The following is a 19,139-nucleotide window of genomic DNA, read 5'->3' as shown; positions in this document are numbered from 1 at the left end:
ATAAATCCATTATGATAATCATATTGAACATTGTTATCTAATGGCCACTTATTATGTGCGCTAAATCATTAGAAAGCAAGGAAAATCTATTAGTTTGATATTAGCGCTTCTACAGAACAATTTATTGATTCAATCAAAAATTTTCTGATTTGTTTAACTCGCGCTCACGATGACCAATATTATTTATCTAACTCCATTACATACAATCCATCAACTGGTGAACGATATATATATATATATATATATATATATATATATATATATATATATATATATATATATATATATATATATATATATATATATATATATAAATATATATATAAATATATATATATATATATATATATATATATATATATATATATATATATATATATATATATATATATATATATATATATATATATATATATATATATATATATATATATATATATATATATCGTTTATACGATATCAGATTATTTTCGTTTGCCTACAGCGGTTTTCTAGAACAGTCATATACATTCCGAGATTGAGTCATTTGGCAAGCAATAGTTTTGATACCCAATTAAGCACGTGGCTCGAAATGACAAATTACATGAATCAAGTATGCATGTGATATCTCCACGCAAAACATCTCGTTGCGCGCCAAACAATTTGTTCAACGATCTAGTACTCTTTCCTACAACGGCCTAACACTTATGCAACTCGTTGCGCGCCAACTTTTTCAGTGTAAAATTCCATTGTCCATACAAAACAATTTTATGGATTTTTTCCACTTTTCCGGCAAATTTTCCTAATTTTTTTGATGTACGAACCCGGTGGGGGTAAAAACTGATCAAACAAATAAAGAATCATGTTAATCCGTCCATCCGTTCCCACGTGATGCGATTACAAAGAATAATCTCTGCATTTTTATATATATAGATAGATGATAGATGATGAGCTGGGGAAAATAATATCGCTAAATTTTCTGAACGACTATCATAGGAAAAGTTAAAAAATTATTTGTGGAGAAATTTTTTAACTTAGTGAATTTTGTCCAGTTGGAATTGGAAAGGTGTCTTCTGACACTATCCGGTAGAAATAGTCTTAATAGAGGTGAGTTTCGGGGTAAATAGTTAAAATCAAAAATACTATCCTATCAAAATAATTCGTTTTCGAAGGAATCACAAATCAAACGTCATTATTCTACAAAATCTTTATTACATACATTCGATAACCGTCGAAATTCACTCAATGCCACACCGTTTTACTGTCCTGCCCAAGACTGACCAAGCCATTAGCAATCAATCGCAAAGCTTTTGGAAATGCCACATGCTCAGCACGGTGAATTCTCTCCGTCAGTGTCGCCTCCGTGTCGTTCTTCAGTATGGGTACTATTTCTTGCAGAATGATAGCACCTGTGTCGACACCTTCGTCCACGAAATGCACCGTGCAACCAGACTCTGAATCTCCTGCCTCCAATGCCTGCCGTTGTGCGTGAATTCCTTTGTGCTTTGGTAGCAGCGCAGGGTGAATATTTATCAAACGACCTTTCCATTTTCTAACGAACGCTTCCGACAGAATTCTCATAAAGCCGGCTAGGCAAACCAGATCGATATTCTGCTTTGCGAGCTCTTCGGACATGGCATCGTCAAATTGTTCTCTGGTGGGAAAGTTTCTATGAAGTATCACCTTTGATTTAATACCTGCCTTCTCAGCTCGTTCCAAACCAAAAACTCCACTCTTGTTTGAAATAACATACACGATTTCGCCTCGAATTCCGAACGCGGAATTTCTGGTAGCTTCGATCAATGCTTGAAGGTTACTTCCGGACCCTGAAATCAGTACGGCAATGCGTTTCTTCGACAAACAGCAGGTTATCTGCGATGTCCTCAATGACGCGGCAAAATTAGCAACTTTAACTCTTTCTTCAGTGGAAGTGCATGTAATCACTTTACCAATCAATGTCGCTCCTGAACCTTGTAGGTTTTCCAGTACAAATTGAACATGTTTCGGCGCAACAATTAGAGTCATACCCACACCGCAATTAAATGTCCTTAGCATCTCCCGTTCCGATACGTTTCCAGTTTTAGATAGCCAGCCGAAAATTGGCGGTATATGAAAGTTCCTTGAATCGAGTTTTACTCCAATACCTTGAGGAAGAATTCTTGGAATGTTCTCGGAAAGACCACCACCAGTTATATGAGCCAAGGCTTTTATCACGTTATGCTTGAACAATGGCAGAATTTCTTTAACATAAATTCTGGTTGGGGTAAGCAGTTCCTCTCCAAACGATTTTCCTGTGGCACTGAAAGGTGCTATGTCATTGTATGTGACCGCGGCATAGTCCAAGATTTTGTGGACTAAACTATAGCCATTACTATGTACACCGGATGATGGAATGCCGATTACTAGGTCGTCTTCCATTATGGCACTCGTATTAGGCAGCATCTGATCGTATTCTACAACACCAAGCGTAAATCCAGCTAAATCGTAACTTCCTTCTTCATACATTCCTGGCATTTCAGCTGTTTCACCACCCAACAAAGCACTGTTGCTCTGCAAGCACCCTTTAGAAATACCGGAAATCACTTCCGCTGCAACTGGAATGTTTAGTTTACCGCACGCATAATAATCTAAGAAACTTAACGGATCAGCTCCATTACAAAGGATATCATTGACACACATTGCCACAAGATCAATACCAATTGTTCCATGATTGTTGATTTTCTGGGCTATTCTCAACTTCGTTCCGACACCATCAGTACCCATGACTAGTACTGGATCTTTGAAACTACTGACGTCCTTCAAGCGAAATAGACCACCGAAACTGCCTAACCCTTTGAGGCAACCATTTCTAACGGTTGCCTTAGCCATTGATTTAATTTTCATTACCAAATCTTCTCCGGCAACAATGTCTACTCCACTGTCTTTGTACGAAATAGAGCCCTTCTGGTCGTTCGCTCGATACGGCTCGGATGCTTTGGCAATAGCTTCACTGAAGTTTTCTACTTTTACTTGCGGGGAGGTTGATGTTTCACGACGCACGACATGGCCAATTTTAGTACCTCCAAATGGTTCCAATGATTTCCATTTATCATCATCGGCAGGTACCAATAATACCATTCCAATGCCGCAATTGAATGTCCTTAACATTTCTGAACTAGGAACATTTCCGTTTGCCGCTAACCAACCGAACACAGGCAAAATTTCAAAATTGTTCGAATCCAATTCGACCCCAAGACCACTGGGAAGAACTCTGGGAATATTTTCTGTTAATCCTCCTCCCGTTATATGCGCTAGTGCTTTTACATTGCCCTTCCGTAGCAAGGGAAGCACAGAATCTACATACAGTCGTGTAGGGGTCAAGAACTCTCGCCCAAACGTATATCCGTTCTCGCTAAATGGAGCTACATCGGTGAGCTTAAGCCCATTTGATTCTAAAATTTTATTCACCAGACTAAAACCATTGCTATGAACTCCACTAGATGGTATTCCAATAACAAGATCACCTTCCCGTATGTCCGGAATTCTAGATAGTAGTGCATGATGTTCTGCGACTCCTACACAATAACCAGCCAAATCGTACTTGCCTGCTTCATACATCGTGGGCATTTCAGCCGTTTCTCCACCTAACAAGGCACATTTCGACTCTCGACAACCTTCTGAGATCCCCTTGACTATCAGCGCAGCCGTTGGAACGTCTAATTTACCACAAGCAATGTAATCCAAGAATGCCAACGGTTCTGCTCCTTCGCACAATACGTCGTTCACACACATCGCTACCAGATCGATCCCAATTGTGTCCCAACAGTTCATTGCTTCGGCAATTTTCAGCTTAGTCCCGACACCATCCGTTCCCTGTACTAGTACCGGATCCTGATAGCGAACACGCTTTCCTAAATGATTTTCGTAGGTTACCTAGAAAAGATACAAATAGACAATATCAGACAATGAAATAGCGAAACGAATGTTATGTTATGTGCAAGTCGGTTTATAGTGTAGAATCAACGATTTCAACAAATTAGCGCTGCTATGTCCAACCCCTTAAAGTTAGATATGGTACGAATCGATTCGAACATTTGAATGAGCAATATTTTCACTGAATAGCTCAATCACACAATACTCTTTGAACATAACTCATTATTTGAGATGCGATTACTCAAATTCATAAACTAGAACAATATGTAAAAATTTGAGTACAATTTAGTCAAGTCATGTGTTCTCTCGCATTTAATCATACATTAGAGCAAGCGTTGAGTTTTCGAACGTCGTGCAGAAAGAAGAAATACTTTAACTAAGGTTTCCATGTATTTAAATGTAAGCAGGAAAGCATTTTATTATTTCGAGTGAAAAAAAAGAAACTCAAATTTTCAATTAAATTCACTCAAATATTTTCTCTTATGTATAATTTTCACAGCTTCGTTCCTCACCTCAATAATGAGTAGATGGTTGGTAACTCAAACTAGACATATACGTGAACAATTCATGAAATTAAATGGCGTGGAGGTACTTAATTATATGGATTTCCTCTTGCAGAAATTATTGCGATATAAGGATTTATGTACCTTCCATAAGTAAACCCCAAAATAGGAACCTTCAATTTAACACGCGAAATGCAATGGATATGGAATGTTGTAAAATTATTTATTTTTCCGGAAAACTGCTTTTGTAACAGAAAATATTTAGTTTTGTTTATTTTGTGTAGCGCAATCTAATACAAATCCATTGAAGCAGTGTTGCTAACTTTTTTATTAGGGAATTGAAATCTACATTCATAAAATGTAAGCAATTTTCCATCAAACGTTGGTGCAAAATTGATCAAAACTGATATTTCATCCAAAAAGTCAGGCTTAACGTTCGTTTGAGAAGAAAATATTGCTAAGAAAGATTGTTTGAAACTCAATCGTGCAAACCACTGGTTGCACTGCACGTAAGAATACATAGATCTATGACATACGTACCAAATAAAATGTACGTAATATTCAAATTACCAACACAAGTTAACTTGGTTTACTCTTGATCCTTAAAGCGCTTCGACATTTTCCCCGCTGTAATTCTCCACATCAGCTGATGCCCAGTAACTACTCCAATACAGACGTATCATGCTGGTTTCTGAAATTTAATTTAGAACTTGATTTTAAGCAAATTACGAAGCTTATCTAACGTCAACAAGCGGATGCGAGGAAACTACATTTAATCAAAGCAATCCTGCCAAAGCAGGTGACGCTTGCTGATTGACAGTAACCTCTGATGTAAATCATGAAAGACTGAAGCATTAGCTTACTGCTGCCGGCATACGCATGGCTGCCAGATGGCTGACTAAACGCTGCCAGCTAGAAAAATATGGATGGCAGACATTCTGGTGACCGACTGCCTCACCGCTGCCAGATATACAACTCAAACGATACAACCGTATCCACCAGGATTTTTCCACATTGAAATCTTTGACATTTTCAGCGAAGGTGAGAAGATGAAAACGCACGGCTAACTTAGATACAGGCGACTTTGTTTTGTCAAATTGGATTTGACAACCTTCACTGAATCAATTTTGGTAGCCGTCTGGTGGCCATGGCTGCCCAGGTAGCCAAAACGCTATGCGGGTGTATGTGCTAATTTGTAGCTTACTGCTTCAAAATCATCGTCTCGGGTAGGGAATTCCAGTAAACCTGTATAACGTTTTAAATTTTTAGCAGGTGAAATAAGACACTGCTCACTATTAATTAAAATTTCGAGTCTATTAAATTGAAAATACACGGTTATGGTCATTTCAATCGACATTTCCAAACAATGGCACACCGAAAATCTTCCGTAACTTTTGAATCATGTGAGCAAGAAATCTTAAAATTTAAGTAAATATTATTAATAGTGTATTGTTTACACCTGAAGCTTAGTTCTTCATAGAGTAGCTCCAGTTATATAGCCGAAACAAGGAACTGTCTGTGAAAAAAAATGCATCGAAACTTCATTCAAATTCATCGAAACTTCATCCAATTGAAAAACCAAAATTATGGAAACGGTACTTGAAACTATTGAAACAGAGCATGAGTTGAAGAAAATTCACATAAAAACAAGATCAACATTGGGAAAATCGGTTGTACTTAGTTATTTATTGGGTTTAATTTTGATATGTAAATATGTGTGTGCAGGCGCGTACCCAGAAAAAAATTTCGGGGTTTGTTTCAGAATTATATATATTCCACACTTACTCTCTGTTGCATTTCATACGAGACTGACGCCTTAATGCGAATTCGCTTACGGTTGCAATGGTTAATTGAAAAACTATCTGAATTATTTTATCATGTAACATTCTTGGTTAAAAACGAGTGACAATTACAACACCTATTTGGCAACAACCTAAAATCTACAACACAACAACATTTTCATAACACTAATTTGGCAACAAGTAAAACCTACTAAAAATGATCTGTTCAACAAATCAAATACTGACATTATCATCATTTTAGTATGACCAAAAGGGAAATATTGTGCGTTGAATAATGTATATCATGTTGTACTAACCTCATTCAAACGAAAAAGTCCTCCGAATCCACCAAGACCTCCCAAAACTCCTGTCCGTTTGGTACCTCTGGCAAGTGGTTTAATTCGCTGCACCAGTGCATCTCCAGCATCTATATCTACTCCGCTAGCTTTGTAGGATAGACTCACGCTGTCAAACAGGAAGAAAATTAAGTTTGTGCATTTTGAATTCTGTGATGACCAGCTTCTAATTTAATGGATTGTTTTTCTAAAGATTTTGAGTATGGAAATTTTCTGAGTTTATTCGAATTATATTGTATGCTTGGCAAAGGATTACAACAAAAGTTTATCACCACGTTAATGTAGTTTCTACGTATATGAAACGATAGATAAAATTTTAAAAATTACTGTTTTAATGCCTTCTGGGCGATGTCGGTTCGATGCTGCGATCCAGCAAATTGTACATCGGAACAGGCTGCTGTCGCCAAAGCAGCTGCCGTTTGTAGATTGGAATGCAAGACAACGTTGATCAGCACACGACCTCCATTAGTAACGAATTCGCCTTCGGTGTTTCTGCCTATTCCACTGTGGAAAACCATGTGGTCCGGACGTTTGGCAATTGTGTCGAGACCTGGGAAGGACGTAAGATTAGTAAATCAGTATGAAGCAGAGGTAATAGAAAGCAAGTGTAGGTTTTATTGTAGTGGTTCCACTACTATATAAACAATCACAAAGATCAGAGTTGTATACAAAATACGACCGGTCACAGTGGTATTTTTCTTTTTTATAGATATAAAAAATAGGTATAGAATTCGCTCAAATTTTGGGAAACTTTCTCGGAGGGCCGAGATACAAATCAATTCGGCTCGACGAGCTGAGAAAATATCTGTGTGTACAACATTTGTTAAAATTGACCTTGAAAACTGAATATAGCTTCAAATTTAGATATCTTATCGTAATACCAATCAAACAAGCCATAGATTGTAAGACTCCATCAACTATTCACGGAAATATCGATATTTTTGTGTATATTATTAGGAATTTTTAACAAGCACGATGGTATGACGCTTGGAATCATTGACATTGAGACATTGAGAATCTCCGTAGAGGTATTTCTTGCAGGAAATTTCAAATATAATAGAGCATGCATTGAGAAATGGCTGAGTCATCAACGTACAAAATCTCGCCACTTTTATATGAACTTTCGTTACCGTTTTCGTAAATATTCCCTAACAAATATATTCCGAAAGACTTAGACTCGTTTAATGCAATCCATAGTCATAATCACGTAAAAGCATTGTGTGATGATTAACTGTTCTCAGCACATTAACTATGACGTACTTTGACGACAGACATTACTCGATTACGTTTCACTGAGCGCAATTACCACAATGCTTATCATTGATTTAAGATCAAAACAAACAACAACTGTCCGATGTAGGTTCTAGTAACTACTAGTTCTACAATAAAAACATAATTGTGTACAAACAACACCAAGTATGAATCCATTTATTGAAAATAATCATTTCGCTCTTTTATTTTGTTAATATGTTGAGAATAAGGTTTGTTTCAACCAAGATGTGTTGGAATCTAGCTCACAATACATAAAAACAACCGTAAATTGAGGTGAATCTGATACAATCGAATTCTGATTTTTTTAAACTTTCAATTCGAATTCAATGAATAAATAGATTTCTACTTGCTTAGGCTTGCTTGTGAGATACTGAGTCTTTGATCAAATTCAAAGATTAAATGGCTGTCACGTCCGGTTCCGGAGATATAATCGTATAAATGACGTAACCGACTAACCGCACATTTTTATCGGTTAAATTTTCCCGAAGATGACTCAACGAACTTAAACCTTTTTAAAAGCTACGATGTGGTCATTGATTTTTCCCTATCCCTTATTTCATGTAAACTATAAGTAATCCGATTAAATTTAAATACAATACCGGAATAAATAGATAAACTGACAAATCCCTGTGTCTGAATGCTGAAATTTCTCGGAGATGGTTGAATCGGACTTAGTTCTTGAGGTTTCTGATTTTTTTTCGAATTGCCATCCTAAAAAATCTGGGTTTATCGGTCGGTCCTTTCATGAATAGGATGTTTGTGTAATTTATTCTTATTCTAAACAATAAAAAGGTCAATAGATTCTACACAATGTTATCCATATTAGAAATGAGATCTTCAACCAAAACTTTTGAGTCTTATGTGTCAGCATAATCAAAAAGAGACTGAATAGTTTTACGTTTATGCTAGAAATCGACTTGCGGTTTTCTAAATATCATCTCGTAATAATTAGAGCATTATATCACTTCATTCCAAAAACGTCATTCTATTGATAACAGGTCAGGAAAATAATGATGAACATGTTAGTCAGGCTGTTATACTACTGTCGAATTTTACAGGTCCGTTAGAGTTTAGTTTAGTTTAGTTTTCTTTATTAAAGAGACTTTCAGCCGGTGGGCTTGGTCCGTTAGAGTTGAGATATATAAAAATGGTAAAAACATACCCTTTATAACACATCCTTTAGTAGAAGTTTCCGGATAACCTTTGCTGGCCATTACAACTCCGACAGCACTGACTACTTCGCGAAATTTCAATTTGATCCCATCCAAACGATCGTCACACGTTGCCTCCATAACTTCAAAGAGGTCGCTTTCCAGCAAAGGTAAAATGACCTGAGTTTCCGGGTCACCGAAACGACAGTTGAATTCCAATGTTTTTGGTCCATTAGGAGTAAGCATCATTCCGGCATACAGCACTCCTGCAAGCACGTGATTATAGATGTTGGTAAAAAAAACAACAATATGTTATCAGTGAGTGAGGGAAATGCGAAGAAAAGCGAGAGTATAGTACAGAGATATTGACATCGATGACGCTTGTTTACCGCCAATCGAAGTCAATATATGACCTCTCTACAATTGACCTCAGCTTGATAAACTGAATCCTTATCGAAGTGAATGAAAAGCAAACTATTACTACTAACCATTATACTTGATGCCTTCCTTGCGCAATCCATCTACAGCTCGTTGCAAAACTTCGCGTGTAACAATTTCCAGTTCATGTGCTTTAATAATCGGACAGGGGCAGTATGCACCCATTCCACCGGTGTTAGGGCCAAGGTCCTCATTCCGCAGTCGCTTATGATCCTGGGCAGGCAGCATCACACGCACGGTATTCGAATCTACGAATGCCAGTACGGAAATTTCTTCACCAGAAAGTTTCTCCTCGACTACTACAACGTCACCAGCAGAACCGAACTTACGATCGCCCAGGATTTCCTCTACTGCAGAACATGCCTGGTCCTTGTCGTTGGCCACGATTACACCCTTTCCGGCAGCTAGACCACTGGCTTTTACGACCAAGGCTTCATACGATGCACTTCAATAATATTTAAGGGTTTTGCAATTGTTTATAATAATCAACGGTCACTTACCTTCGAATAAATGCCTTTGCCTTATCTGCATTGGAAAAGGACGAATAGCGAGCAGTCGGGATTCCATGGCGATGCATGAAGTCTTTGGACCAATTTTTATCCGCCTCAATTTGAGCACCTTTTTTACCAGGACCAAAACATTTAATCCCTCCTTGTCGCAGAATATCCCCGAGACCTTCAGCGAGAGGATCTTCAGGTCCCACTACTACTAAATGTATTGAGTTGTTTTTACACCAAGATACTATGGCCTAATTTCGTACAGAAAGGTAATTATTAGCAATGGATTTAGTCTTTGTTCTGCTGAAAATGTGAGATAAAAAAACTGACATCGAAATCTTTCACGTTGATATCGCTGACCAGTGTTACTTTCTCCAACTGTTCAATTCCGGGACTACCTGGAAGTGCAAAGACATTTGCTACTTTTGCACTTTGTGTTAACTTCCAACATAAGGCATGTTCGCGGCCTCCACCTCCAATAACCAGAACATTCTTCAACATAGGATTCATGTTTCACTTATTTTCCCTGCCTACCGGCAAAGTTTGAAAACTATGGCACTCAACAGAATACAGTTCAAATCTAACTGATAAAGGCTTAGTACAGAAAATGATGTCCACTTGGTTCACACTTATCAATCAAAACATAAGTTGAACTAATTGCACTGAATCTGACACCGGCAAATGAACTGATCAGCTTAATTTCCAAAACATGTGCGAACTATCTGAGTGATCGAATTGATATGAGTGGAGTCGGGCGATGCGCTTAGGTTGTTATTACCTATACGCTTGTATATGTATCACGTACGTATATAGTAAATAGACACAACTATGCATTCAATTTATATACCTATGAATCCTGTTTACACCCAGAGATGAAACTACCTACATAAACGTATGATAAAATAACCCTTTATTGATAATATTTTTTTTACGAGAACTTAAAAAAAAATAACTCAACATCACTTCCTACAAAGCTCGCACAATTACAAAATTTTTGTCACATTTAGAGCAATTACGTATTGGCATTAATTTTTACTAGCAAGTGTTTTAAGGAAAGCAACAAACAATATAGTCTACAATACAGTCCACTGAAATGAAATAGTGTAAAAACATGTGTAAATTGAGTGTAATTCGCTATGCATTTAGAATAGGGGGCACATTGCAACCACCTTATCGACTGTTCGCTTCCACATTATCATTATCATTAATACAAACTGATACATGCTCCATTTTTGAATGTTGGCCATCACGGTTATAGCCGATGTAGGTTGCTATGACCATAAACTAACAAGACCTATGTATTGGAACTTGTTTTTTCGTTGTTGTTTTTTGCATCATATTTTGAATGAAGGTTGTCATTTTTAGCATTAGTAACCTAACTACCGGGCCGAGATAAACACAGTTATTTATGGGGCTATAAGGCCTTTTTATTTGAATGTGAAGTTTAAGAACATCTGTTCCGCCAATTTTGAGAAACCCTTCTGGATTTTTGTGACCAATATGTATTTCCGGAAACGGGAATAAATTACACAACTAGACCGTTTTGTCCCGATTTCTTTTCATTATTCATTTCTTCACTTTAGAAGAACTTAAGAAACAGCATTCCGGAACGATATTACGGTTAGCCAGGCGCGTATACAGGGGGTGGGGACTTAGGAGATCAAGCCCCCTCACGAATCTCAAGAAATTATAAGGTGAGATCGAGGCTAGACCGGACAGTGGTCTACCACAGCTGAAGTATCTAATAAACCTGCAATTATTTAGATCCATGGATTGACTTTGTAATCGCCCTTTCATGTGACAGACAGACGTCAGTTAGTATCTAGAGACTGAGACGTGAGTTTCACGAAAGGTTGAACCTATCTGGATATTTTTACCCCATGGTATTCGTTCTTAATTTTTGTGTGAAGCTTTATAGTCTGATTTTGCCCCATAACCCAAAAATATTGGATTTTGAGTTGCTTTTTTCTGCGCGACTTGGTATGAAAACTAGTGCATATTTTCCTAAGTCACAAATTGGGAATTGTATCTGAAGGTTGAATCTACACAACGGTAGAGATAACCTGGGTGAAAACCTAGTTGAAATGTATGTTTTTTTTTCAATTTCCAAAAAATGTCCGGCTGAGCTCCGGTCTGCCGTATATTATGAAAACTCCCTTCTTAAGATATTTGAGTCAATTATAAAATATATAATATCCACCAAACGCCTTCATAACCAAAATTTTGTCAAGTATTTTGATGTATATTCCCATACGTTTGGAAAAAGATAAACATGTTTTTTTTTGTTTCAATTATAGAGGTTTTAACCTTAAAGTCATTCGCCTCTTCGGGCCAAAAAAACTTTCTGACCCTATGCCCGGGTTTGGAATCAAACCCAGATGGGCTGCGTGAAAGCCATCGACTATACCCGACCCCATAAACATGTTCTCCACAACGCCCCCTACCATCTTAGAAAAAAATTCTTGGTACGTGCCTGCGGTTGACCAAACTATTTTTACCTTTTTTTATATATATAAAAAATAGGTATAGAATTCGCTCAAACTTTCCAAAAATTTTCCGAGGCCCGGAGGGCCGAATGTCATATACCAATCGATTCAGCTCGACGAACTGAGCAAATGTCTGTGCGTGTGTGTGTGTGTGTGTGTGTGTGTGTGTGTGTGTGTGTGTGTGTGTGTGTGTGTGTGTGTGTGTGTGTGTCTGTATGTGTGTTGTCAACTAAGAGGTCGAGATCTCAGAGATGGCTGGACCGATTTTGATCAAACTAGTCGCAAATGAAAGGTCTCCCCGTCATCCAAAACGCTATTGAATGGTTTTGAGATAGGATGTTTACTTTTTGAGTTATGCGGAGTTTTATGTCAAAATTTTCAGTTTTTTGACAGTATCTGTCAGAATTGACCTTGAAAACAGAATATGTTTTTAGACTTAGATTCCGCACGGTAATAGCTATCCAACAAGCCATAGTTTGTTAAAATCCGTCCATTTTTAACGGAGATATCAATATTTTTGTGTAAACGACTTTTTCCCTTATTCCAGCAGTAGAAGTTTTGAGCACTGTATGACAAAGAAATGCTTGGGAGCAACGGAAAACACGATTTTTATACTGTGACATACAATTGTTTCTAAGTGCCCAAAAGACTGTGTACAGCATCCTTTTTCATGACAATTTGCCTTGGACCGCTTTTAGCACGGTTCGTTTTTGGCAACATAATCGTTCGAATATGGCATTTATAAACCAGATGATATTAGCATTTTCGAGTTGAAAGTAATTCCATAATTACATTGATTAAAAAAACTACGGAGATGGCTAAACCGTTTTCTACAAACTCAGATTCATATGAAAACTAGTATACTTCCAAATTTGGATCCGACTTCTGATTTCGGAACCACAGGATGACATGTGAAACGAAATTAAAATAATGCAATTCATTTTTCTCGTAGATGGCTGAACCGATCTAAGATTCAAATGAAATCTAAGAATCATCTATGATTCAAATGAGAGGTCTTAAAATCCTATAAAAATTAGTCAGATCCGATTTCTGGTTTAGGAGATACAGGGTGATTAGTATAAAAATTTCCATTTCACATAAATTAATCAGGTTTATCGGGTTTGTAAATTTGGATAGTCGATTACCAAATAAATTTATTTCAGTTTAAGCGGTATTCCTTTTTGGATTCGGAATGCACCCCCAAATTTTAATTCGCACTACAATTTCTCAAAGATGTCTACACACTCCTCAGGTGAATTTATCTGATTTCGGCTACACCGATCTTAGAACTCCGGATCCAGTTTCGAATCGTTTCTCAAAGTTTAATCATTTTTTCAAAAAGGCCAAATCGAACTTCAAAAACAAAAATTCAAATTAAAGGTCTTAAGGTCCCATACAAAATTGGTGAATTTTATCCGATTCTGGAATTACATATGATGAATTTTTAAAATTCATACCGATATAGAAGATGTAAATTGTTTGGCGTATTAATTTATGGCCATTCGAATCATTTTGGGTTATGCTAGTTCCTGAATACCAGCTCTGGAAGTACCATAAATAATGACGAAAAACTCTAAAGTGGAACTTACTTCGACATCTCATGGAATGTTCAATCGAATGTCACACGTTAAGATTGAAATTCGATACGATTTGCAGATTCGAAATTACAGGGTAATGAGTGATTAAAATCTCAATTTGCCGTTTGAAACGACGATAATTAAAATAATGTCATGAGAACCAAAACACCTAAGAATATCCATGCAAAAAAACACATGCGGATTGATAAAAAAAGGTATCATCTCACTGCTAGGTGGATTAATCAAGTTTTTTACGTAGAAATCGTTAAAAAGCGGATTACAGATAAATTCAATGATCACACGACTCTTTTTAAGGTAAAACTGTTTAACACAATTCATGCGGCCATTGAAACTGTAACCTAATTTGTGGGGATTCATACGAATCATAGAACCATTATTTTTTTGAGTTTTACAGGTAATCTTTGAAGTAAAGTACGAAAAAGTGAAAATTAAGGTAAAACGGGCATGATTGTAAATTTTGCAAATACTTTATCAATAATAGATTCCACTGATCATTTTGCATAAAAAATAAAAAAAAACTATCTTTGAAAATATACCTTGGGACCCTTTTTGCTCGTCCAAGTCATCTTTCCGGAGATGGACTTCAGGTTTTTTTTGCTCACTAAACCAACGATGGGGCGGCAAATCTTATCTTGCCCCGGGCGCCAAATTTTCTCGGTACGCCACTGAGCTCGTAATTCAGTTGGTCTGTCTTTTTATTACACCTTTAGATTGTGTGAATAAGAAAGTAAGGATTGTCAAGAGTCTGCACAGATTATCATTGACGAAGTTGATGAGTACAAGATGACAATCGAAGCATACACACGACTGAAAGTTTAAGTTAGGTGGATCGAGTTAATAAAAAATGCGTTCCAGACATCAGAAACCAACGTTATCGAAGAAATCGTTTATTTATTGTCATGCATTGTGCATACCGACAATGATACCAATGGCATATTAATAAGATATCCCCTATTCTGTTCGTCGATCGATTCGAAATATTCCGATTGAATGTACAATTTCCATTCTGCATTCCGTTCGAGTTGGGTATGAACTCGAATATCATTCGTTCGAGTTGTTCAATTTTCGAACATTACTCGATCGACTTGCGTACGTATTACTTCTGTTCGGTTTAGAATCGTTCTAATTTGTTTATACAAGTGTGACGGTTTCGTTTACCAAGAAATGTATAATATAAATAATATAGAACGTGTAAGTAGTGTTGAAATTTCAAGTGTTCCCGAACGAGAGTCGATCGAAACATACAAGTCGAACGGAATGAAGAATGCAAAATTCGAACTCGAACGAAAGTGTAGATTCGTTCGTATCACAAATTCGTCGGATTGCAGAATTGGGGTGATTGTGAATTGTGAACTGAGTGCAGATGGATCATGGAACCAGGAAACGGCGTAGGAACCACGAATTGCCACAGTTGCTTGGAGAAGCTATTTCCGTATGCATAGCATAGATTGGATGCATACGATGGCTGGGCATGTCATTAGAATGCTAGATACGATAGCACAGCGCGCAAGGTGGGTCGATCAGCTGGAGTAATAATAAGAAATTGTTATAATAATCATTAAATACTTTCGGTAGCCGGCTACCCAGATCAACCAATCAAACGATGTGTGTGTGTTTGTGTGTGATCGTGAGTCTGTTAGCCTTTGCATAATGACCAAATGATTTTAAATTGTGTGGAGCTCCCAGAGGTTAAAAGGATACTTCTATTATTAGAGCAAATTCAGCAGCTGCAAGGTTCATATGGGTGGTCTATAATATAACTGAAACTGAAACAAACGTATCCCCAGCAAGCCGTTCTAGTTTTATTTATTCGACCAGTTCTCCTGTCAAATTTAAAACTGGTCTACGATGCCGTTCTATTTTTTGTATATTTGAAACACGAGTTAAACACTACTGGGTCTGTCAGTTTTTCTTGTTATAAAATCCAGATTTAAATTTTGTAACTGGCATAAATTATGCATCTAGAACTAAACCACTACTGAATATGCCCTTAAATTTTTTTTATTGCCCACTATCCTTCTCCCTCTTTTGAAGTGCGCAGTAGTATATAATGGAGACCGCTCCAGTAACAACAAGTGTTGGACTATTAACCTTACCGTCGATCTACGTTCAGGACTGGCCGAATAAAATCTGGAATTACCAAAAGCTGTACATCAAATGATGATTCGCCAATTCCAATCCTAATCATTTATAAATCAGTCTATAGTGATAGTACAAAAGAAAAGTTCGGAATCATAGAGCATAAGCTATAGAATTTTCGAGTATTTGATATTCTACTTGAAGAATAATTATTTGTTTGATACATACAGAGCGTGTGGTAAAATTTTATATTTTGTTTAAATTATCGCACCTTTATCATACAGTAATACTCAAAACAGTTTGCTTCACAATCATTTTGAAGAAGCAATAGCAATTATCGAAAGTGTACAATCTTGATGACATGGATTCAAAATTATGTTGTGTTTTCATATAATGTTTCTTGTCCGTGTTTGAATAGCAAAGCAACTTGACTGAAAATATAACCCACCATAACAGAACTTTTATAAAAGAAAATGTATTCTGTCGATAAAGTACAATTGTAAGCATAATTAAGAAAGTAAAGAATTGTTTTGAATCGAAATCATCCATTAGAACCTATTTATTAGTATCGATTCTAATAAACTAGCTACCGTCGCATCGTAAACCCATGTGAACCGTCAGGGCCAGCAGGCATTCTCAAAACATTGTTATTACTACTGAGTGCGCCACCATATGCTGGTACAGGTACTCCATGATGGTAGCTACTAATCGACGATGATTGAGTAGGCATTCCGAAAGGCATCAGTTGCTTCTGATGTTGAGCATGTTGATGATGCTGTTGTTGTTGTTGCTGCTGCTGCTGAAAGGTGTACGCACCTGGACCGGGATGGGGGGCTTGTTGATGGTGATAGTAGTGATGATTGCCAGTATCTGGTGGTATTTGATTTCGTGCACCTCCGGAAGAATGTGGCTGGTAGTAGGGACCAGGATGTTGCTGCATATGATAATTCGCCGGCGGAGCTCGAAATGAATTTTGGGGACGGATTTGTCCGCTGATGTTGTTATTACTAGGACTGTTACCTATTCGGTAACCATTTGTGATTGGAGTGGTTTTCCTAACTCTGAAAATTTAACGATTTTTATTCAATATGATACAGGCAGACAATTTAAGTTGGATATCTTACTGTTCAATTGGCAGATTTTGCTGTTGCTCTTCTTCGTCATGGGCTGAGCCTAGTATCCGCAAACGAGCCTCCGCATACTCCTGCTTTCGTTGATCGAATGATTTTATCTGCGTTTTTGGCTTACTTTCAGAAGTCGCCTTTTCCTCTGGAATTTTAGATTGCGGTCGTCGAAGAATCTGCATCTGCGGTCTCTGAAGAATCATTCGTGGGCGCAGTTCTTCCTCCAGCATAGCGGTTAGACTACTGCCAGTTGGTTCAGAACTGTCTCGGTTTGTGCATGTTTCTCCCGATTCGGTGGTGCCCTCGTCAGTAAGTTTGCTTAATCTGGAAGTCAACTGTGAACCAAGTACATTCTATTTAATATTCTCTAAATTACGAAATCCAAGACATCACTGCTCATAGACTATCATTTTCATTATCAACCATTCAAAGAGAAAAGTATACGTAAACAGATTGCAATATGTCTGAAATTGTGACTACCAAAACAGTTTTGAGGCACTCAAAAATCAAATCTTGTAACTATATCTCCGTAGCATTTAGCTATAGCTACGGAAATGCGTGATTATGCTGAGTGACATTGTTGGCAATGAAGATTGCTCCACTTACACGATCTTCGTCAATTTCCTCCCAGCTGTCGACGAGGTCCTGACTTTTACTAGACATCATGATTCCTCCAGGCAACTGCTTCAGCTGACCTCGTTGCAATCGCTATTAAAATAACACTTGTAACAATTTCAACAACAGTAAGTATTGATTTTGATCGTTCTTTTTGGAGAAATAAATACGAGAAAAATTTCTAAACGAAGGAATTTCCGAAATGCACACCGAGAAAAATTGGAAAACTGTCAAGAAACGTCACACTGACGTGACATACAAACCATTTGTAAAATCAGGGTTGATACCGAAATGTCGGGAGTTTTTTCAAAAGGTCCAATTCGGAAAACTATAGGGGAGCGTCGGCTGCATTAGGCTATCTAGTAGTTCGGGTAGTTCACAACCTTTTCTTCTTCTTCTTCTTCTTCTTCCTTTCTGGTTGGCGTCACCTCACTTGAGATGACGCCGAATTGATGGCACAGCAACTAAGGCTATATTGCCAGTTAATTTTCGTTTATAGTCCAGTGGACTTTCTTTTCACTTGACTACAAGCGAAAATCTCGCTGTGTGGCTGCGTCGAATCGTCAAAGTACGGCTGAAAATCCTTTCTTTCTTGCGAAATACTCGAATTTTCCCCGGACTAACACGATGCAACGTGCTCACCCGTTGAGAGTTTCACCGGAAGTGCAACCTTTTCTTGGACCAAGCGTATCAACAATAACACATTTGAACTTGTCACTTTCTGAAATAATTGAGGTTTCTATGCCCGGCAGAGATGCCAGGTAAAAATTTCAAATATCTGCAGACAGGGTCTGTAAATCTGAAAAAACATCTGAAGTCAGCAAGTATGTCTTGCTGGCAGCAATTTCTCTATAAAGTATGACACGCAAAACTGACTTGGCGAGCAAAAAAAAAGTCGCGGAAATTTCAAAAGTCTGTTAATATAGACGAAAGTCTGCCAGAATTTCAAAAGTCTGCAAAAGTCTGCACAACAAAAAAAAGTCTGCAGCACTATGCCCCAAATCTGCAGATTTACAGACAAATCTGCAGATCTGGCATCTCTGATGCCCGGTGAAAAACGAACGGCGGCCCTAGTGAAAATGGGTGGCCAATACGTTTCCTGATGAAAACAAAACAATATATAAAAGCGATTCACACGTAGCATCATGCTACTATCACCGGCATGGAACGGTTACGGAACATAAACATTAATTGTAAGCAATTCATATGAAGAACCACTACGTCAAGTTAAAGGAACATTTTAACATCGGGTACATGAGCAATATTCGGCTAAAAATATGAATAAATTAATCTTGACGTCGACCGAAGTTGATTGATCGTCTGAATGGTGTTTAATGCATGCGTTTCC

The 19,139-nt window shown here is 37.5% G+C and overlaps 2 protein-coding genes across 2 annotated transcripts; both read right to left on the bottom strand.

Annotated features, from left to right (window-relative positions):
• Positions 1–1,171: 1,171 nt before the first annotated feature.
• LOC131429499 (trifunctional purine biosynthetic protein adenosine-3) lies at positions 1,172–11,946 on the bottom strand. The gene is made up of 7 exons (XM_058593648.1): positions 10,220–11,946; positions 9,893–10,140; positions 9,443–9,837; positions 8,966–9,220; positions 6,859–7,081; positions 6,493–6,640; positions 1,172–3,891 (listed from the first exon to the last, which is right to left on the bottom strand). Exons 1-7 carry the CDS (start codon positions 10,397–10,399, stop codon positions 1,222–1,224), a joined length of 4,119 nt encoding a protein of 1,372 aa, XP_058449631.1. The 5' UTR covers positions 10,400–11,946; the 3' UTR covers positions 1,172–1,221.
• Positions 11,947–16,237: 4,291 nt separating this feature from the next.
• Positions 16,238–18,011, bottom strand: LOC131429498 (GATA zinc finger domain-containing protein 10). Its single transcript, XM_058593647.1, has 3 exons — positions 17,783–18,011; positions 17,177–17,511; positions 16,238–17,113 (listed from the first exon to the last, which is right to left on the bottom strand). The coding sequence occupies exons 1-3, from the start codon at positions 17,840–17,842 to the stop codon at positions 16,639–16,641; spliced, it is 870 nt and encodes a 289-aa protein (XP_058449630.1). The 5' UTR covers positions 17,843–18,011; the 3' UTR covers positions 16,238–16,638.
• Positions 18,012–19,139: the final 1,128 nt, after the last annotated feature.

The sequence above is a fragment of the Malaya genurostris genome, chromosome 2 (genome assembly GCF_030247185.1).
Source record: "Malaya genurostris strain Urasoe2022 chromosome 2, Malgen_1.1, whole genome shotgun sequence".
NCBI classification, from domain to species: domain Eukaryota; kingdom Metazoa; phylum Arthropoda; class Insecta; order Diptera; family Culicidae; genus Malaya; species Malaya genurostris.
This window is presented reverse-complemented; position numbering and strand designations above follow the sequence as displayed.